Source organism: Ammospiza caudacuta, chromosome 21 (genome assembly GCF_027887145.1).
Source record: "Ammospiza caudacuta isolate bAmmCau1 chromosome 21, bAmmCau1.pri, whole genome shotgun sequence".
NCBI lineage: Eukaryota > Metazoa > Chordata > Aves > Passeriformes > Passerellidae > Ammospiza > Ammospiza caudacuta.
This window is the reverse complement of record NC_080613.1, coordinates 10,743,849-10,764,847: the sequence shown is the minus strand read 5'-3', so window position 1 is coordinate 10,764,847 and position 20,999 is coordinate 10,743,849. Positions and strand designations below refer to the sequence as shown.

Genomic DNA, 20,999 nt, shown 5'->3' with positions numbered 1-20,999 from the left:
TGTCCCCATGCCAGTCCCTGTTCACTGCCCAAACCAGAGTGGTGCCAGTGCTGGTGCCAGTGTGCAGAGCTCAGTGCCCGGTGCATGGCACACAGTGCTGCTGGTGCCTGGGGGTGGCACTGCTGGCTGTACCAGTGTGAGTGCCAGTTCTGGTGGTGGTGACAGTGCATGGTGGCACTGCCCGCTCTGTGTGGTCTCTCTGTGCACTGTGTGGTGCTGGTGCGAATGCCGGTGCTGGTGCTGGTACCCACTGCTGGTGCCCAGTTCCTGGTACCAGTGGGTGGTGCTGGTTTGGTGCCTCGGTACTGGTGGCCTTGCCCGGTGCCCAATACCCCTGTCCAGTGCCAAGTGTCCCTGTCCAGCTGTGGTACCAGTGCCACCTGAGCAGTGTCCATGCCCACTGCCCAGTGCCCAGTTCCCTGTGCCCACTGTCAGGTGCCCAGTTCCCTGTGCCCCCTGTCCAGTTCCCAGTGCCCAGTTCCCTGTGCCCACTGTTCAGTTCCCAGTGCCCAGTTCCCTGTGCCCACTGCTCAGTTCCCTGTGGCCAGTGCCCAGTTCCCTGTGCTCACTGTCCAGTTCCCTGTGCCCACTGCCGAGCACTCAGTTCCCTGTGCCCACTGCCCAGTTCCCAGTTCCCTGTGCCCACTGCCCACTACCCAGTTCCCTGTGCCTCTGTCCAGTTCCCTGTGCCCACTGCCGAGCACTCAGTTCCCTGTGCCCACTGCCCAGTTCCCTGTGCCCCCTGTCCAGTTCCCTGTGCCCAGTGCCCAGTTCCCTGTGCCCCCGTCCAGTTCCCTGTGCCCAGTGCTCAGTTCCCTGTGCCTCTGTCCAGTTCCCTGTGCCCACTGCCCCATGCCCAGTTCCCTGTGCCCTGCCCTGCGCCGGTGCCCATGGGCTGGGCTGGTGGCTGTGTTGGGGCTGGCCGGGGGGCGGGTGCTGGCTGTGGGCTGTCCCTGCCCCGCTCTCTCGGGGCCGGTCTGTCTGTCTGCAGGCCGGTCCGTCTGTCTGTCTGTGGCTCGGGGCGGCGCCGCTCGGGGCGGGCCGTGCAGGAGGAAGCGCAGCCGGGGCAGAGCGGCCCCGCAGCGGCCGGAGCCGCGCTCGGTGAGTCCCGGGGATCGCTGCCCCACCGTGCCCGTGCCCTGCCCGCTCCCCCTGCGCCCCTTCCCCTGCCTGCCCTCCTCCTTGCTCTGCGCCCCCCGCCCCGATTCCCCAGCTCCCACCGCTGCCCCGTCCCCAACCCCCATCCCGACATTCCCTGTCCTGTCCCATCTTCCCTCCCCAGCTGTCCCTGCCCTGTCCCATCTCCCCTCTGTCTTTCCACTCCCCTGCACCCCCTTTCCTCCCGCTCCTCCCCCCACTTCTTTCGTCCTGCACTGTGTCTCCCTAGAGATCCCCACCCCACTGCCCCACCTGCACTCTTTGCCCCACTCAGCCTCCCCTTCTGCCCCCCGTGCCCTGCTCACCCCCTGCCCCCCGCTCCTGCCTCCCCTCCCGGCTCTGGTGGGTCCTCGTGTACCTTGTGGGGGTCCCTTGGGGGGGCAGGGAGGGGGAGCACAGCTCTGCTCTCACCCAAACCAGGGGGTCCAGGGGGTCTGCCGGGGGTGACAGGGGCTCTGTCCCGCAGGGGTGGGCAGTGCCTGACAAGGGGCAGGGACATGGATCGGGGAGTCACCGTGCAGAACCCCTACGCCAGCGTCAACATCCCGCGGGAGCAGTTCCAGCAGAGCTTCATCACTCGCTACCTGAGAGACGAGCCCACCGTCATCGCCAACCCCGCGGCCGTGCCCTCCTACGGCACCGGGGGGCACACAGAGCTCGCCAATGGCTGCAACAGCCCAGACATCTCCACAGACAAGTCCTGGTCCCGTCCCTACAACCCCTACGGCAGCCTGAGGATGCACAATGGGGACTCGTCTGCCTCCTTCTACACCGTGAGCCTGGACAAGGCACCCAAGGGCCAGGAGCAGGAGGCTGGCAGGAGATGTGGCTGCTGCAGGTGCTGCTCCTGGTGCCCTAAGTGCTGCTGTGTCATCTCCTAAGGGCCCTCCCTGCATACACAGGATGTGTGACCATGGCATGGGGCCAGGTGACCCCACAGGGACATGGCTGCTGGCCTGGGCACCCCTGGCAGAGCTGGCACTGCCTGGACTGACGTTGCTTTTTACTTGTGAACTCTGCAGCCAGATGTGCTGGCGATGGGCACCTGCCAGGTGGGCCATAAGGATGATGTGTGCCAGGACAGGTGTCACCAAGAAGTGACTGCACTGGAGAAGGGGCAGCACTGAGCCTGTGATCCTGCACTGAGCCCCTGCCAGTGTCCCTGTGCTGGGAACTCCACCCTGGCAAGGGGCAGGCAGTGCCCAGTGCTCGAGGCTGGGTTTGGATGCTGGCAGCCCTGTGTGCATGGCAGAGGAGGACATCATCATCATCATCACTGTCCTGGAGCAGAGGAGCCAGGGACAAGCCTCCAGCTGGCACTGGGACCCACCTGCCCAGAAATGAGCATGCCCCCTCCCACAGCATCACAGGGGTGCTGCTGGCCTCTGCCCCAAACTACATCTGGATCCTGCTCCTCCTCACCACGCTGCCCATGGGGCAGAGCGATGGAAACGGGAAAAACAAACAGCCAAAGCATGGCAGAGTGCTGGGCCGTGCTCCAGGGCAGCACCTGATGGCACAGCATGCATGTGGGCATTAACATTCCTGTGCCAGGAAATCCCCAGCCCCATTCTGTTCCTCCTGCCAGGCTTGTGGGGTGCTGGGCACACCCTCTTGTCCCATCTGCATCCAGAGACGGGTCCAGCGGTGGGGCTGCCCTCGGGCACCTTGCTGGGAGGCAGAGGCCCAGCATTGGCCTTTGGCAGCTCCCAGGGCTTGGAGGAAGGGGGGAGGAGCTGCTGGCTCTCCCCTGTGCTGGAGCTCCTCCAGGCTGGGCTCTGTGCTGGGGCTGCTGCCATCGCCCTGGAACAAGCCCGCTGTTGTGCTGCTGTCCCGCCGTGTGCTGACGTCCCTCCCTGGGGCTGCTCTGCTCCCTGGCTGCTGCAGGACTGCCTGCTCTGTGGGACCGGGCCTTGGGAGGAGTGCCTGTGTTTGCAGATGACTTCAGGCTGCTGCAAATAAAATTACAGTCCTCTCCTGCCCTGCCAAGGTGTGCCTCTTCCCTCCACCCAGGCTTTTCTGGGATTCCCGTGTCATTTCTTGCTTTCCCTGGTGGGTGTGTAAGGGCAGCTCTAAAGCCTCCAAACCAGGCTTAACTGTTGCCCTGCTGACTCATGGCAGCAGCAGCTCACACTGAGCTCTGGTTGCTGCCTGGTGCCCCACTGCCAGCCCGGGTCCAGCAGCGCCAGCCTGGGTCCAGTAGCGCCAGCCCAGGTCCAGCAGTGCCAGCCTGGGTCCAGCAGTGCCAGCCTGCATCCAGCAGTGCCAGCCTGGGTTCAGCAGTGCCAACCTGCATCCAGCAGTGCCCAGGCGTTCCCAGTACAGGCTGCTCCTGCCTGTCTGGGACACTGGCAGTGCTCAGCCCTGCCAAGCTGGATGACTGTCCTGTCTGGAAAGACTTCGTGAGTCTTTGGGAGAGGCTGAGGAAGGGCCTGGCAAATGAAGTTCCTGGCTGGGCAGCTGGGTGGGCTCCAGGACACTGCCCAGGCTGGCTGTGACTCCCTGGGAGTCCCTCAGCAATGGGAACCCACCATGGCTTGGAATCCCCCCCTGCTTGGAGCCCAGCTGCACTGAGGCCCAGGAGCACTGGGTGCCAGCAGTGTTGGGGTGCCAGCACACAGATCCCACGGGAAGCCCCCAGTGCCTGGGAGCCATCCCAGGAGCCTGCCACGGCCTGGGAGCCCCTCACCCTTGCAATCCCACCCCCATTCTGGGATATTCTGGGCTGGGGTGGCCGTGGCCTGGCAGAGCTTTGCCCCCCCTGCCTGGCACATGTGCCAGGGCGGTGGGACCGGGGCTGGCAGGGACACAGCCGCACGGTGCCCGCCCTGCACAAGGAGCTCCCTTGTTCTCCCTGCCCAGAGCACAGTGGGGACGGGCAGATCCACCCCTTGTTTGCTTTGGTGTCACCAGCCCTGCCCCGTGCGTGTGGCGGGCAGGGGACACGGCCGAGCCCGCGGGCGGGGCTGCCCGGGACAGAAAAGTGTCCCCAAGGTGTGCGGTGCCTGGGCACAGCCCGGGGCCACAGCGGCCGGTACGAGCGGGCCGGGGGCTCGGCGGGGCAGGGCAGGGCAGGGCAGGGCAGGGCAGGGCAGGGCAGGTGGCACATGTGCCGTGTGTCACCGCTGCCCTCGGCTCTGCCCGGCCCCGGGGCGATGGCACACGCGGCGGGAGCGGCGGGCAATGATTCAGCCGCAGCCGCAGGGGGGTGAGCAGGGCAGGGGAGCTGCGGCCCCACACCGGGCAGGGCTCTGAGGAGCCGGGCACTGCCGCAGAGTCCCATGGGCGCTCCCCGGCTGTGCCCACCCTCCCAAGGTGCCCACGGGTGCCCAGGGTTGTGCTGGGTGAGTGCCACCTCCTGCCTCTGGAGCGTGGGTGGCGGTGCAGGGCTCTGGCTCATCCCCATCGGACCTTTGCTCTCCCTGAGGGTGCCGCTCCCTGTCGCGGGGCCGAAGGTCCCTGCAGCCCGCGGATGATCCTGGGAACAGGGAAACACGTTTGCCATCCATGTGTGTCTGCTGATTGCAGACCTGCCTTCCCTGCAGGGACTCCTTATTGCTCCACACAGCTCCCTGCAAGGAGCTGTCGGGAGGTGTAGGCTGGTCCCTTTTCCCGAGTAACAAGTGACAGGACAAGAGGAAACGGCCTCAGGTTGTGCCAGGGGATATGTTGGATATTCGGAACAAACGTTTCACTGAAAGGGCTGTAAAGCCCTGGCACAGGCTGCCCAGGGCCGTGGTGGAGTCACCATCCCTGGGAGTGTTCAAAACATGAGTCGATGTGGCACTTGGGGACATAGGTTAGTGGTGAACGTGGTACTGCTGGGTTGATATTTGACTTGATGATTTAAAATATAATTTCCAACCTTAATGGTTCTGTCATTCCCTGTTCCTGGATCCAGGTGGGCTTTTGGCAGGGCTGGTGGTGCCCTTGGTGTCAGCGTGGCAGATGCACAGTCCCTGTCACCAAGGGCTCCCCTGCTCCAAACCCTACCTGTGCTGAGCTGGGGTGCGCAGCAAGGGGCAGAAATGGCCAAGGGCAGCTGGGCACAGCCCCTCAATGGGACAGAGCTCTGCTGGCATCAGGAAGGGACATGAGGGCTGATGGGCAGGGGCTGGAGGGGGAAGGAGGGCAGGCAGGACGCCTGGGGGTGTGTGTGGGTGTGTGGGTGTGTGTGTGGAGCAGGAGAGGCAGCCAAGGGGTCACTGCCTCTGAGCAGTGCCAGGGCACCCCTGGCTGTGCACAGAGCCAAGCCCAGCCCTCTCACCCACAGAAGTTTTTTGGCAGAGCCCCCATGGGACTGCAGCATTGCTGTCCCTGTGGCAGCTGAGCCAGGCCAGCGCTGTGTGTTGGGTGGCAGAAGGACAGCCTGGGACAGCCCCAGACCTGCACGGCCCTGGAGGAGCACGCTGAGCCTGCCAGGAGCCAGCTCTGCCCTGGCCGCCAGCACCCAGGGGCTGCACCCCAGCATGCCAGGGCACAGCTGGAATCCCACACAGCTGGATCCTGATTCGCCCAGGGCACGTGGCCTTTGTTCCAATGGGTTTGATCAGAACCAATTTCCCTGGCACAGCCCTGTCCCAAACTGGCCCCACCGCCTGTGTTTGCCACTGGCTTGGCAATGGGAAGGCAAAACCCTGCCATGGGGTGCCACCCCCTGCCTGGGCACCCAGGGCACACCCAGCCCATGGCAGGGCCGGGTCCCTCCTGGGTCGGGGTGTGTGCCCAGGGGTGCCCTGCTCCCGCAGCTGCTTCCTCGCTCGCAGGCACCAGCGTCAGGAGCTGAGCCCTTCTGCAGTGACCCCGTGGGGATCTTCATTTCCAAAATGCCCAATTCTTCCTCTGAGCAGTGCTGGGAACGTGGCCCGAGGGCTGCCGGTGAGGCGGCGGCGCTGCCTGTCTGCGTGCCCGCTCCCGCCGGCAGAGGGAGCTGCTGCCCGCGGGAACGCTCCTGCCTGCCCGGCCTGTCCTGGCCCTCCTGCCCTGCCTCCAGGACGGGCTCTCGTCCCCCAGGATGGGCTCTCGTCCCAAAGGATCCTGAGCTCAGGACCTGTCCCCCTACCACGCTCCCTCTTCAGTCTGCAGCCCCTCCATGCCAAGGCTGGGACTCTGCTGCTGGAGCCTGGGCAGCTGTGGGGACAGTCTGGCATCTCCCTGGCATTGTCACCTCCCCTGGGTCCTGCACCTTGCAGGTGTCCCTGTGGGGTGCTGGGGTATCCCCAGCCTGACGCTGAGCATTGGTAACAGAGCCCCCAGAGCCTGCAGCCCCACATGGAGGGCAGGGCAGGTCACAGTCACCCCCAGGCTCCACACCCCACGCGTGGGCACTGCCAGAGCCCCGGTGTCCCTGCAGCAGTGCCAGCCCTGCCACCCCACCGTGCCCCCGCTCCTGTCACAGCTGTGCCCCCAGCCCGGAGCACCTGGGGATGCTGCAGTGCCAGGGGGTCTCTGCTGGCCGACGTCTGCCCGGATGTTCTTGGCCCTGAAGGGTGGCCCAGGACATGGAAGATTCCGTTGCTGCTGCCCAGGTCCAGACGACATCCAAGTTCTCTGCCCAGGGTGGACGCAGAGCTCCTTGGCCTCCCAGGGACGGTTCCTTCTGTCAGTGAAGCACAGGCTGATGGTTAATGACCATTCCTGGGCTTAGATTTCAGAGGTCGTTGTTACCCAGGTGCTTGTAACCCAATCTCCCGGGCTTGGCTTCCCTGCAGCAGATCCAATAGCAGCTGTCCCTGAAAGGTGAGCCCCTGCCCACTACCACGGCCACGGGCAGCCACAGGGACCTGGCTGGCAGCTCAGCCCCCCGATGCTCCCCACGGGACTGCCACAGCCCCCGGCACAGCACAGCCCTTCTGCCACCAACCCCGAGGCCCTGGGAGGCATCTCAGGACAGGTAGGGATGGGGGAACTGGGAGGAGGGGAGAGAGGGGTACCCGTGTGCACCAACACACTTGAGGTCACCCGAGGAGAAGGAACAGAGTGTTGGTGGGCTCCAGGAGAAGTTTACAAACATTTTGGTGTGTACCAGACCCCACCTGAGATGAGGCTGGGTCCCCTCAGACCCCTCCCCACGAGCCTTGGTGCCACCCCCTGTGCCAGCACAGCCCGGGGCTGTGCCACTGCCTGGTCTCCAAGTGCTGCTCCCCAGCCCAGCCAGCCACCTCACTCCTGCTCCCCCCCTGCTCCCCCAGCCCCAGGCTGCACCCTGAGCAGGCTGCTGAGATCTGGCCAGCCCCGTTCCCCGCAGAGCTCCCGGTGTGGCACTGGGACATGCCATGGATGTAGTGGCAGTGCCACTGCAGTGGCAGCATCCCGCTCTGCCGGGCAGGGCTGGCAGGGATGGCAGGCAGCGGGCAGGGTGCTGGATGGGGATCCTGCTGCTCCCACCTCCCCACGTGTGGGGGCACTCGGAGCTGGCATCCCACCGCTGTGCCCCTCCCCGGCCGTGCCCTGACGGCTGCTCTCCCCCTCCCCAGCATGTCGCAGGCCGGTGGCAGCCCCCGGGCGGAGGGCTCGGGGCCGAGTGTCGGGGCGCACTCGCGCACCCCCAGCCGGGGCAGCCAGCGCGTCGAGTGCATCATCTGCTACTCCTCCTACGACCTGGGCGTGCGGCTGCCGCGGCGCCTCTACTGCGGGCACACCTTCTGCCAGGCGTGCCTGAGGCGCCTGGACGCGGTCAGCAACGAGCAGCGCTGGATCCCGTGCCCGCAGTGCCGCCAGAACACGCCCACGCCGCGCGGAGGGGTCACCATGCTGGACCTGGACCTGGCCACCTTCCTGGCCGTCAAGGCTGACCGGGAGCAGCCGCGGGGCGCCGGCAGGAGCCCGGCCGCGCTGCCCGCCAAGGGCCCGGGCAAGGAGCCGCCCGTGACCCAGCAGCCGACGGGGCTGTGCCAAGAGCCGGTGCCCCCGGCGCTGCTGCCCCGGCGCGGCTGCTGCCGGCTGTGCCTGTGCTGCGGGGTCACCGCCGCCTTCGAGAGCTGAGCCCCCGGGCCGGCCCGAGACTGCTTCTGGGACCCGCTGGGGACTGCAGGGTGCGGCTGTGCTGGCAGCCCAGAAGGGATTCAGCCTGGGCACGGCTTTCCTGCCCGTCCTGTCCAGATTTGTGGTGCAGCAGTGGGGGATCAGGACGCTACCACCCCCTATCCTGCCCGTCTGCCCTGCTGATGGCTCAGAAACCTGGTCCAGCCATCACAGACGTTCCCTGGCCCTGAGCACAGCCTGGCTCATGCTCTGTTCCCCCGAGCATGTGGCCCTGCAGCAAGGACAGTGGCACCCAGCACCGCCTGGCAGGGGACAGGGGCCTGGCACAGCGATGCCATGGGCTGTGTGCAGCACCCTGAGAGCTCCAGGCCTATTAAAGACACTTTGCTCCTGCTGGGCTGCGCATCCTGGTCCTGTTTGCTGGCAATCCTGGCCCGGTGCAAGCCCTGCCTGTGGGTGGGGGAGACGTGACCTGCCCTGCTGGGCTGCTGTGCTGGGAGTGTTTGCTCTCCTGGCCAACTGCATGAAAAATTTTGGCATTGGGATCGTAGGACGGTTGAAATTGAGGTTGACAGAGTTGTTAGGAAACCTCGGATGTTGCTCCGCTGTGGGAGGAGAGCTGAGCTCAAGAAGCTCCTGCTTGGCCTCGTGCTCTGTGGCTCATGCCAGGTTTGGCTTTTCCTGCCTGACCCTTTCCTCACACACACACACACACACACACACACACACACAAACCCTGCTGCTGTTTTTCCAGTTGTGCCCTGCTGCCTGCATGGCTTTCCCTGCCTGACTCCACACCAGGGTGCAAGGACAAGAGCCCAGGCAGCTGGTCTGGGTTAACAGGGGCCCAACTGGAAGCACTGGGCTGCACGGGGTGATACTGAAACAGCTCTTGGCCAGGACTTGGTGTTGCCTGCGCAGCTCTTGCAGTTCTTCCTCAGGGCTCATTTTCTGCATCTGTTTTCCATGTGGTTTATGAGCTCTTGCAAAAGCCCAACACCAGGAACCCCCTCAGGGCTGAGCAGGGACCCCAGCCTGTGCCTCCCTTGGGCTGGCAGGGACCTTGTGCCTCCTGGGCAGTCCTGGTGCTTGGATATTCCCTGTGCTGGGGCAGGGCTGCAGCCAGAGGATTCCATCAGCCGTGGTCAGCACCCAGCCCTGCACAGAGCTCATGCACAATTCTGCCACTTGGTGTCACCTGCCATAAAACAGCCCCAGCTGAGACGTTCCCAGAAGAACAAACCTGGTGTGCCCCAGGGCAGATGGTGCAGAAATTACATGTGAGTCCTGCCTTGAACCTTTTATTACCTGGGAGAGAAATTATGTGCAAGAAATGTGCGAGAAATTAAAGCCTTCAAGGAATGGATAAGAGCTATCACTGAGTGCTAAGGCACCTCCTCTCCTACCTCCATTTCTCCCCAAAGACGCAGCAGTGGGTGCTGGGAGGAGTGTGGGAAGGGCCCGGGAAGGGCCCACCCCACCCCTCCCTGCAGAGGCGCCAGCAGCTCTGTGCTCAGCCCAGCACCTTTGGGTCCGCAGTGCTGGGTGACCAAACCCATGGCTGTCTGTCCCACAGCCCATGTCCCTGCTTTCCTGCATCCCCCCAGCACCAGAGCCCCTCTGGGGGCTTGGGCCTTGCTTCCTTCCTCCGTGGATGTCCCTCTGCTCCCAGCCAGCCCCTGAAGGAGGGGATCATCCCTTCCATCTCTCTGGGAATGCTTTTGGCATGCTGGCTGCAGGGCCAGTGTCCAGTGCTGTGCCCTGGGGGCTCCTCCCCTGGCACAGGCACCCGAGCTGGCGGGGCAGAGCAGCTGCTGGGAGCAGCCTGTGCTGCCACATCCCATGTGGAGCCCAGAACCACAGGAGGGGCATCGTGGAGGGGGAGCAGGGCACTGGTGGGCGCTGCTCTGGCTGGGGACAGGGCCCTGGGCTCCTCCTGTGTGGTTCTGGGTCCCAATGCTCCAGGAAGGGGCAGTGCCAGGGCCCCCAGCACAGCCAGCAGGTGGAAAAGGGCAGAGGTGGCACTGCTGGGGTTCAGGACCCCACGTGTCCCCAACGTGCCATGGCAGCGGGGTGCAGCCAGTGGATGGAGAACAGGAGTGACACCAGGCAAGCATGGGATGATGTCTGGCCATGTCCCTGGCAGGGACAGCTCTCCTGCCATGTGCCATCAGGGTGACAGCAAGGGGCTTCCAGAGGAGCTGAGTTTTCAGGCTTTTCAGCCTCCTGGGCTCTTTGTGCACAAAAGCTGGAAATGACCTTGCTTTTAATAGTGGTTTGAGTTATTTTTTTGCATGAATGTTGCACTTCTCACCTGATTCCAGATGGATGCAGGGAGTGGGCAATGAAGGTCCTGCAGAGGAAGAGCATTTTGGGACAGGACTCCCTCAAAATTCAGGTCTCCATACAGCCTGTGGCTGCAGATGGGATGAGCTGGGGCTGCAGCTGCACATGGCACTGGGTTTGTGCCCTTGCCCTGGGGCTGGGCTGGGCTGGTGGATTCCTCTGAATTATTTCCAGATAGGGATTAATGCAGCAAAGCGAGTTTGCTGCAGGATAGATAAACAAACCAAAGCTCCTCGGGATGCTATTAATAAATCCTCTGCCTGCTGCTTCTGTCCCAGATTTGGGAATATCCTAGCCTTGTCCTGGGGTGCAACTGTGCCCTCCCTGCCTTGCTGCCCATCCAGCCCCTTGGCCGTGGGACAAAGGGACAGGGATTCCTCTGGGACCATGGCCACTGGGGTCCTGCTGGGTGTGAGTGGGGAGAGTGTCCCTGCTCTGGGCACCCCTCTGGCTGTAAGTGGGATGGGGTGTTGCCATGTCCCTTGGTGGCCCAGTCCTCACTGAGCTCTGCCAGGGGCAGTGGCACTGGGAGGTGACAGCAGCCCAGCCTTCAGCAGCCAGGCTTTGGGTGGCTTTGGGGCAGAGAGGGTGTAAACAGGGTGGAGGCAGACTTTGAGCCCTATGGAACTGGCACTGCCATGCCGGGGAGAGGGCAAACCAGTTTTGGGTGGCTGCAGCCTGGCAAGGTCACCTTTGCCATGCTTCTCACTGGGGGCTCCTGCGTCACCCTGCGTGTGCACACGGACTGTTCCCCTCCTGGGAAGGAGGAAGGTGCCCATGGGATGTAACCCCAGCCCTCCTCATGCTGGCAGGGCTGGTGGTCTCCTGTAGGACAGACAGGGCTTGGGCAAGGGCTGGGCTCAGCAGGGTGGGCCATAGTTCCCAGCACAGCTCCACACTGAGGGCCCCTGGGCGTGGTGGGACAGCACATAAGATGGGCTAAAACCTTCAAATGATATGATTCTGTCTCAGTTATGTTTTTTCCTGGTAACTCAGCCACTTATGGGGGTCCTGGGCCCATATACCCCTCTGTACCTGGCTATTGAGGCAGCATGCCCGTGGGGGATGCCTCTGGGGAGAATGGAGGCTTAGAGATGGATCTGGATTTGCTGATTTCCAGCTCTCCAGCCGGCAGCACACACAAGCAGTTAATCCCAGGCCACGCAGAGCTGGCTGCTTACCTGGCTGGAGCGGTGCCTGGGGGAGGGAGGGACGTGGGCACGGTTCCACACCTTGCAGGGCAAGCATCATAGTAAAAATATTTGCTGAAAAAAGGGCAGCTCCACCCCGAGGAAAACCGGGTCCGGGAGCAGAGCCCCATGCAGGTCTGCAGCCGGGCGAGCAGGGGATGACTGCGAGCGGCAGCCGGGAGCCGAGCACAGCCCGGCCCCTCCAGCCAGCGCCGCCGGGCTCCGCCGAGGGCACCGGGCAGGGCCGGGGGGCTGAGCACGGCCCGGGGCTCTAGGGAGCCTGTCCGAGGGGGCAGCAAGCCCCCTGTGCCTCGGGGGCAGCCATGGGCTGCTGGAGGCTCCCCGGCCCCGTGCTGGGCCTGCTGCTGCTGCTGTGCCCGCCGGCCCCGGCCGCCTGCCCGGCCGCCTGCCGCTGCTCCCCGGGAGAGGCGGACTGCAGCGAGCGGGGCCTCCTCGAGGTGCCCTGGAGCCTCTCGGCCAACACCAGCACCCTGCGGCTGGCCCACAACTTCATCTCCGTGCTGGGACCCCGCTCCTTCCCCCCGCTGCCGGGGCTGCGCCTGCTCAGCCTGGCCCACAACCGCCTGGAGCTGATCCACCCTCAGGCGCTGCGGGGGCTCGGGGCGCTGCAGGCGCTGGACCTGAGCCACAACCACCTCAGCGTGCTCACCCCCGACACCTTCCGGCCCCTCACCGGCCTGGCCACGCTCGACCTGACCAACAACAGGCTGGGGCAGCTGGAGCCCGGGGTGCCGGGAGCCTTGCCCCAGCTCCAGGCGCTTCTCCTGCAGGACAACCCCTGGGTGTGCAGCTGCAGCATCCTGCCCCTCTGGCGCTGGCTCCGCCGCAACAGGGACAAAGTGCGAGGTGAGTGCCCAGAACGCTGTGTCCCCAAGCCCCCCGCCCGCTCCATGCTGCCTGGTCACCCTGCCAGGGCTGAGGCAGACCCAGCACCCTGGCTGCCGCCTGGCTGGGGCTTGGGTTGTCAGTGCCCTTGGGGTGAGGTTCCCCAAAGCTGTCCTTAGGTCATGCCAGCTCCTGTGTCTGCTTGGGTGATACACTGCTGGGTCTCAGTTGGTGCCCACATTTTGGTTCTGGTCAGCAGCAGGGATTGCCTGCCAATGTCCCAGGGACAGGCACCCAGTACTGGCCCCAGCAGTGGCACCAGTCCTGCACATGGCACCTGGTGGGGCGAGTGGAGCCCATGCACCCAGGGTGCACATCACCGCTGGTCCATCCAGGATGCAATGCTTTCAGCCCCTTCCCCAAAGCCTTCATCAACCTGCTTCTGATCCTGCATTTCTTCCCCCACGAGCCCCATTGAAAGACAGCTCTGCCAGCAAAGTCTCTCCCACCACTGCTGCCCCCTCCTGCTCGCTTCCAGCTCGGATGTGTGACTGCACTTGTTCTGGCTGGGACCTTCTGTGGCATCTCCAGGCTGGCTGCTCACTGCTCCCCACATCTGTCTTCTGGGAGCCAGTCCCTCCCCTTTGCCTGCCCCTCCTGCCCAAACCCATCTTCCTATGCCCCCTCCAGCACTGTGCCCACCTCCCATTCCATCCCATCCCATCCCATTCCATCCCATCCCATCCCATCCCATCCCATCCCATCCCATCCCATCCCATCCCATCTCATCCCACACAGGTGACTCCTGAAGCTCACTGTTCCCCTTCTTTGCACCCTGACACGGGTGATGTTGGTGACGCTGGCCCCTGTCCTCCTGCCCTGGTGCCATCTGTCCCATGCAGCCCTGCTATCCCCCTGTCCTTGGCCCCTGCCTTTCCCAGCTGCCCAGTGTGCCCTCCAGCACTGCTTCTCTCTCTCTTCCAGAGAAGAATTTGCTCCTCTGCAGAGTTCCAGAGCAGCTGAACAAGTATCCGATCATGGCCTTTGGGGACGAGTCCTTCAGGCAGTGCCAGGACACCTCCCTGTCCCCCGAGCACTACATCGCCTTCTTCACCATCGGGCCCTTCTCCTTCCTGGCCAGCATCTTCTTCTGCACCTTCCTGGGCTCCTTGGTCGTGTTCTACCACAGCCTGCGCCGGGAGTCCCACTGCTGGAGGACACCCCGTGTCTGCAGGGTGCACTGAGGGGCCCAGCAGGCCCTGCCCTGGCAGCCTGGGCTCCATCCCTGCCCCTCTCCAGCTGCCTGCACCCACCTGCTGCAGACTCGTCCCTGTAGAGCAGCCAGAGGAAGTTCTGTTCCTGGAGTCGCTCTGGGTTCTCTCAGAGTCCCCCAAGATGGTGCCAAGCTGCCTCTGCCAGGGGGGAGCAGCCTCCAGCTCAGCTCCCTGCAGGGGCATGGGCTGACCAAAAATGCTCTCAGTGTGGCCCCAGGGCCACCCTCAGATCTGCATATCCCCTTCCTGGGGGCATCCTTCTCCCCTTGTCCTGCCCCCTGTGCTGCCTAGTCCCCCAGTGTGCATTTAGGATGCCCCATGTGCCTCACTGTACCTTTAGGTGCAGCCTGGGAGTCCCTGTGTGCATCCCAGGACACACCACATTCTCTTGGTGCCTTTCAGGCCACCCCAGGAGTCACCATTTGCCTTTTGGTGCAGCCCAGGGGCCTCTGTGTGCCTTTCAGTTTGTTCCTTGGGCCTATTGGTGCCCCCTGCACCCTCTGACTGCCTTCAGTGACCCCAGCAGCCTCAGTGCTTTTTTTCTGTGCCCTCAGAACTCCACCTAAATGCCATGTTTGGCTTCCGTGTTCTGGCAGGCACTGCTTTCCTTTTAGGGTACCCCAGAGCTGTCTGTGTGGCTTTTGGTGCACTGGAGATCTCTGGGTGGTTTGGAGCATTGCAAAGCCTCCGTGGGGCTGTCAGACCACCCCAGGCCTGTCAGTGTTCTGCCCAAGGACAGGGCTGGCTGCAAAAAGCTCCTTTTGATAGTTTTTTCCATTGAGTCGGGAATGCTGGTGCTGAGATGGCTCAGCCAACAATCAAGGTCTAGGGTGAGGCTGAAGCTTAGGGTGAGGGCCAGGAAGAGCCTTGAGCTGCCAGGGCTGTGGTTGGGCAGAGCAGCTGCCAAAGGATGGGGAGGCTACAGTGGTTTCTCCCTCAATAGCTTTTCCCTAGGCTACAGCTCATCCCCAGCCAAGGTGTGGGGTTAGCTCAGGGTTGGGAGCAGGGACAAACAAGCCCTTTACAGGGGCCCTTTACAGCAGCCCTGGCTGCTGCCTCACCCCCATCACCCACAAATCAGGGCTGGGGCTGCCCCTGCCCTGCTCACTCCTCTTTCCTGTGGAAGTGCGGCTGGAAATGCTTAGTGAGCCTGCTGGGAAATGGCCTGGAAGGATCTGGAGCTGAGCTCCACGAGAAAGCCACAAGCTGAGGTGACAAAAACACCCTTCAAGGAGAAACAAGACCCCTTTTTGGCCTGACCTCTTACCCACTGCAAGATGATCAGAGCCACAATGAGATGCTGTGACCACCAGCCTTGTCCACTCCATCTCCTGCCCTTGCAAGAGCTGGGACCTGCCAGGGCTGTGGCAGGAGTCAGAGCATCCTTCAGCAGGCTCCTGGCAAGGGTTCAGTGAATCACACATGAATAAACCAGGTGTCACCTCAGTAGTGGCTTGCTCCTGTTTTTATTTTTAACAGAGAAGCCAGCCCCATGTGCTGCCACATGGCCACATCCCTGCTTCCTCCCTGCTGTGGGGCAGGGACTTGGCAGGGAGCTGCTGGAGGCAGCTGCTGCTCCAGTGCTGCCAGCCCTGCCCCAGGAGCAATCCCAGCTCTCCCAGACCCTCTCTAGAGAGGTTCAGAGGTTCAGGAAGGCCTGCGCTTCCCGTTTGGAGGTGGTACCTTGTTTGTCATCCTGCACAGCCACCTGATCTCTGCTCCTTCCCTCAGACTGTCCTGAGGCTCAGCCCCCATGGAGGCTGGGCTGGAGGTCTCAGCACAAAGGGAAGATGCTGTGGGTGGGTGATGTTCCTCAGTTCAGCCCTGGGGAACTCTCCTATTTTGGAGATCTCTTCCTGTGGATGGGCTGGTGTGTGGGGACTTCCCCAATGCCCTCATCCCTGCAGTCCATCCCCTGTTCCCAAAGGCTGGCTCCCAGGAGAGGGAGCCCACAGTGGCAGGGGACAGTTTTCCCCAGGATGGAGGTGGGACAGGGCCAGCTGCCGTGGTGTTTTGGACAGCTCCATGCTGTCCCCATCCCCTCGCTGCAGGGCCTGTGCACCACCCTGGCTGTGCAGGCTCTTTGGCACCTGAGTATCCCAGGGTGGGGATGCCCTTTCCCTCCCAGTCTCCTCTATAGCCCCTGGCCTTTCTCCCTCCTGGTTTCTCCATCCCTTCCTGTCCCTCCACTGTTTGCAGACCCTGCCACAGGGTTGGGTGAGGCTCTGATTCACCACAGGGCTCCCCGCCAGCTTTGCCAGAGGTCAGAGACAGAAAGAGGCACACAGTTCTGGAATAAACCACTTCATGATCCAGTCTAGACTTTACTGAGCTCTTGCAAAAACTTGGTATTCATGTAACATTGACGTATAAAGTAGGATGGGTCCGATTTCTCAGCTGGAGCTAGATGAACATGATGGAGCCACAGCAGTCGGTGGGACGATGCTCACAGACCTCAGCTGCCATGTGAAATCCTGCCCGCGGGGGCAGCCTGGGGCCGGGGAGGGCAGTCCGTGGGCACCACGCTGCCCCTGGGTGTTCTGCTGGCAGGAGACGCTGCTCACCCCGCTGCCCACGGGGAGGATGCTCGGGGTGCCCATGCGGGCCCGAGGGGAGGACGGTGCGGGGAGGGACGGGGTCAGCCCGGCCCGTTCTGTTCCTTCTCCCGAACTGGGATCTGCTTTCCACCTTTCCTTGAGCTGGGGCTGCAGGGCAGCCGCGGGAGCTGCTGGCAAGCTGAACTGCAGGTGAGGGTGGCAGGGGAGCCGCCAGCGCTGGCCGTGGTGCCCCGGCCGTGCAGACAGGCTGGGGGCCCGCAGCGAGCCGGGACCAGCCAGCAGCATCTCTCCTTGCATTGCTGGTGCTGAGGCAGTGTGGAGCTGGGGTAGAGGTCAGTGCAACCATCCAGAGCCATTTCCCGTGGAGAATTCCTGGCCAGGAGAGCTGCTGTGTGAGTGCTACATGCTGGCCGTGGCCAGGTCCTGGGGATGTTTCTGTGCAGGAGAGGTGGGAGCCGGCGTCTCGGCTGGCGGCACTCCAGGCTCCGGAGTACCGCGGTTAGCTCAGGGGCGAGGGCTGCAGGGAGGGAGCTCTCCTGCTCTGCCAGACCACGGACGGGAACCGAGTCACAGCCACGGGACGGTGGGGGAAAAGGGAGGAGTGTCCATCCCCTGCAAGGAGCAGAGCACACATCTTCCAGCCCCTGCAGCAGACAGAAGGGTCTCTGGGCACAGCAGGAACATGTGCCCAACCTGCCACACCGGGAGCTGGCTGCTCCGGCTGCGCAGGACTGTGGAGCCCTCCAGGTGGTGGGAGACGTGGAGCACACGTCTGAGGGGCTGTGTGTGCTCAGAAGGCTGCAGCCTGTGAGGTTAAGCACGGGTTTGTGGTCTGGCACCAGCTCTTCCCTGCTACCGTGGGAGAGCAGGCACCGTGTGCCTTCTGCAGTCCTTTCCCCTTGCACGGAGCCAGCCAGTGGCCATTCTGATCATTGTGGCACTGTTTGGAAGCAATTATCTCTGTACAGTGAAGTCCAAACCTTGTCCTGGTTCTGCCGTGCTTCCTGGGGCACGAGCATGGCAGCAGGCCTAGGAAGGGAGGGAGATATACAATGGAGTCACCGTGTATGGATGAAGGATGCTTTCCTCCCATCTCACCCAGAAGAACCCATCAGTGTCCCTTGAAAGGCAGTCCTGGCTGTGCCTTCCTACTGGGTTGGGCAAGGACTGATGGCCCTCGGGGAGAAGGTCACACCACAGTGCTGACTGAGGGGTCGGAGAGGTTGAGCTGGCCGGTGATGTCAGTGGGGTGATACTGCTGCAACACACAAATAGACAGACAAAGAGAAAGCAGTGTTAGGCAGTTCTGGCACTTGTCCCCGCTGCCACTTCTATCCCATGTGTCCCTACAGGATATCTCTCGGGGGTGAAGCAACGCCCTGAGAGCTGCTGCTGGCTGAGGTCCCCTTCCCAGTGCCATCCACGCTTGTGCAGAGGTCGTTGCAGACGCTCTCCAAGCACCCTGGAGCGGGGCAGAGGGGACACCCAGGAGCGCAGTGCAGCTTCTGCAGAGCGTGGCTGCCACGTCACCCACTGAGCCAGGCCCTCTCTGCTCTGGGAAGGCTACAAGACAAAGCCTGTGACTCATCAGCCCAGCCCACGTCTGAACCTGTGTTTGGAGGGTCTGGCTGGGTTTTGGCACCTCTCTGGTGCCAGATCAAGCTGTGCTTTGAGGCCAGGGCGTTTCACCTCCTTGCTTGAATGACCCTGCTGTGACTATCCTTTCATGCAGGTGAGATGTGTGGTGTGGTTGGTTTGTGATAAAGTGTGACGTTGATTTCTAATGTGAAAATACGGCCTGTGTTGGGGATGTGGTCTGGATTTGGGGTTCTGAGCCCCTTGCAGATGGGGGGGCTTGTCATGGGAGAAGCCATGGGAGAGGCCATGGGAGAGCCCTCCCCTGCTGCAGTCCCATCAGCAGGTGGGGGGCAGAGCAGAAATACCCATCAATGGGCAAGAAAAAACGTCCTTCCTCCCCAGGCAGGAATTTACAGCTGGGCAGTATTTCCTCCCTTCCTCCTTCCAAACTCCCTCTCCCAGCTCCACTCTCCAAACCCTGACCTGGAAGCTCTGTCCAGCCCTGCTGTAGGCTGGAGCATCCTGTGCTGCTCTCTGGGGTCCTAATCCGGTGCCAGGGCAGGAAAGGGTCTCTGTGGGTCTCATGTACTGCAGCACAGATCCTCTCCAGTGACATTTTCCCAGCCCTTGCACCACCCTGCCCAGGAGGGCTGATGTTTTGAGGGGCTCCAAGGGGGCTCCTCGGTGACGGATTTCACCTGCCCTGCTTTGGTCGATGGTGGCCGTGGCCTTCGCGGCGCTGCCGGCAGCTCTGGCACTGTGGCTACCCTGTGTGCTGCACACCCTGCCTCCTGCCACCCCTGAGCCTTGCATGGGCTCCGTGGGGCTGCCCTGCCCTGCCCAGCCTGGATTTGTGCTTCCCGGGACCCCTCGGTGGCAGCAGCTGGGGCAGCGCCGGGAGCCAGCGCGCTCCCGTCTCTCCGGTGCCGAGTGGGGACACGCTGACACCCGGGGAGCCCCTCAGGGGATCACACAGGGACCCTCTCAGGGGATCACCTGGCACCTCTCAGGGGATCACCTGGCACCTCTCAGGAGATCCCCCTGCCACTTATGGCGCTGGCTAAGATTCCAATGGAGCCTCTGGGAATTCCTGGCCATGGCCTTGCCTTGCTTGGCCATTGCCTGTTGGCACAGAGAGCAGCCGGGGCTGTCCTGGTGTTACTCTGCTGCCCTGGAGGGAGCTTTTTGTGGCTATTCAGCAGCCCACCAAAAAACACCCCTCTCTCCCAAAATCGGGTGCAGCCACCCCTTCCTCATGAAAAATTTGGATTCCAGCTAAATGCAGTGTTTCCATGGCAGAGCTGCTGGGAGGTGTGTGCTTTGTGGGATGGGGCTTGACTCCAGCAGGGAGGTGACTGGGAAAGGGGAGAGGCTGTGACTCACTGGTGGAGGAGAAGGAGGAACTGGAGATACAAAAATGAATGGGTAGAAGAAAGGTCCTTTGTTAAACATCCTGATGTGAGGGGGGGTGGAAGAAGCGGAGCGTGCCTGTGTGAATGCGTGTGCCTCGGTGCATGTGTGCATGTGGCTGCTGTGGTGGTGTAGCAGGGCAGGCTGGGGCCTTCTGGCCTCTCTGCACAGCTCTGGGGGTGGGAAACGCTAAAACAACCAAGCGAAATGGGCAATCTGGCCAGAAAAATTAAAATACAAGAGCATGGCTTTTGATTTGAAAGCATATCTCCTCCAATCACAGAGTTATCACAGGGTAACATTCTCATTTACTTTTTTTTTTGTGTGTAAAGTTCATGCATGCAATTTTTAATAATAAAAATTAAAATGAAAATAAAAAAGGAAAAGAAAAAAAAAAAGCAAGAAAACGGTCATATCAAAACTATGTTAAAGTAGGACTAATGCTAGAAGCACATATCAGTAATTTAAGATAAATTATGTTACAGGGACGGTGCAATAATCCCCAAACCAAACATTATAAAGCCAAGAAATTAATCAATATTAACCGTAGAAGAGACTCAAACATGTTAAGGTATGGAAGTGAAGTGAAGGCACCAAAAACTTTAAATGACAACCAGGAAGAAAATATAGACAAGAACTTAATGTCTTTAAAAATGACTTCAACCTAACTGGGCTCATATGGTAGTCCCTGGCTGGTGGAAGATTTTCTGGAAGAATTTAAGTTTGTTGTTGTGGGTTTTTTTCCATTAAAAATTAGGATTCCAGCTAAATGCGATCTTGCTGTAGAAAATATCAACTTCCCTTTAGGAAAAAAAAAAAAAAAAAAAAAGAAAAAGTTGTCTTTGACCTACTTTTGGTTCTTTTGGGCCAAAAACTAGGCTCTTTCTCAGCCAAGAAGTGTTTGGCTTTGGGACAGCTGATCCTTCACTGAAAAGGTGACCTTTTGCAGGAAGCCCCTCGGTTGCCGCCCAGCCCCGGCACCGTGCCCAGGGCGGGGCGGTGCCGCGGGCCGTGTGTCACTGCTGTGTCACGGGGCTGGGGCTGGCAGTGTGGCTCTGCGGGGGCTAAGGGACCTGTGCACCTCGATCGTGTCTGTACGCAATGTGCCGGCTCGGAGGTGTCTGTGTGGTTTATGCGTCTCACATGGCGTCTGTGGGGTTGCAGTATCGTGGGTGGCTGCGATGGATGGACACGTCAGCTCTGCCAGTGCTACTCGAGTTGCAGGAGCTGCCTATGGGGAACACATGCATCTCCTCCTGGGGCGGTGGGGATGATGTGCCGCGGAGAGGCTGTGCAGCTCGGGTGATGGTGGGCGCTAGGACGTTCAGAGTGGGGTGGAAGCTTCCCAGGGCTGTCTTGGCTCCATGGTGCCAGCCTGTCTCTCTGGCACTCCTGAGGGACCATTCTGCAGGGCTGCAGAGCAGAATCCATTTTTAAAACTCCCGACAACGGAAAGGAAAGAAGCAAGGCCGCCAGGTCTGCGTCTTTCGCTCGCTAGCCAGGGGAGCCCGTGGGGCTGGGGTCAGCCTGGCCTTCCAGCCCCAAGGGCTCTCCAGCCTTGCCCATCTAAGACCTGGTGTGGGCCCGCAGCTCTGCTGAGCATCATGAAAGAGAGCACCTCGCTGCTTTCTCGTCTTTACAAGGACCCCAGGCAA

At 61.9% G+C, this 20,999-nt stretch overlaps 4 protein-coding genes across 15 annotated transcripts in view; 3 read left to right on the top strand and 1 right to left on the bottom strand.

The window, feature by feature from the left end:
- Positions 1-1,054: 1,054 nt before the first annotated feature.
- Positions 1,055-2,882, top strand: CYSRT1 (cysteine rich tail 1). Its single transcript, XM_058818445.1, has 2 exons — positions 1,055-1,101; positions 1,625-2,882. The coding sequence occupies exon 2, from the start codon at positions 1,656-1,658 to the stop codon at positions 2,037-2,039; it is 384 nt and encodes a 127-aa protein (XP_058674428.1). The 5' UTR covers positions 1,055-1,101; positions 1,625-1,655; the 3' UTR covers positions 2,040-2,882.
- Positions 2,883-7,635: 4,753 nt separating this feature from the next.
- On the top strand, positions 7,636-8,142 carry RNF224 (ring finger protein 224). The gene has a single exon (XM_058818468.1). It carries the CDS (start codon positions 7,636-7,638, stop codon positions 8,140-8,142), a length of 507 nt encoding a protein of 168 aa, XP_058674451.1.
- Positions 8,143-11,807: 3,665 nt separating this feature from the next.
- LRRC26 (leucine rich repeat containing 26) lies at positions 11,808-15,186 on the top strand. The gene is given in 3 exon segments (XM_058818456.1): positions 11,808-11,829; positions 11,832-12,545; positions 13,509-15,186. Coding segments are annotated over 3 exon segments (996 nt in total). The 3' UTR covers positions 13,769-15,186.
- Positions 15,187-16,194: 1,008 nt separating this feature from the next.
- Positions 16,195-20,999, bottom strand: part of GRIN1 (glutamate ionotropic receptor NMDA type subunit 1) — a 40,376-nt gene continuing 35,571 nt past the window's right edge. For 7 of the 12 annotated variants that reach the window (XM_058818067.1, XM_058818058.1, XM_058818060.1 and 4 more), the window contains one exon: positions 16,195-17,614. Coding sequence is in view for 6 of the 12 variants with exons in the window: in XM_058818058.1 (XP_058674041.1) it covers positions 17,546-17,614 (69 nt within the window). In the remaining 6 variants the exon portion in view is untranslated. Of the gene's footprint in view, positions 17,615-20,195; positions 20,758-20,999 lie in introns of all 12 variants that reach the window. The other 5 variants (XR_009275588.1, XR_009275590.1, XR_009275592.1 and 2 more) reach the window with 1 other exon arrangement.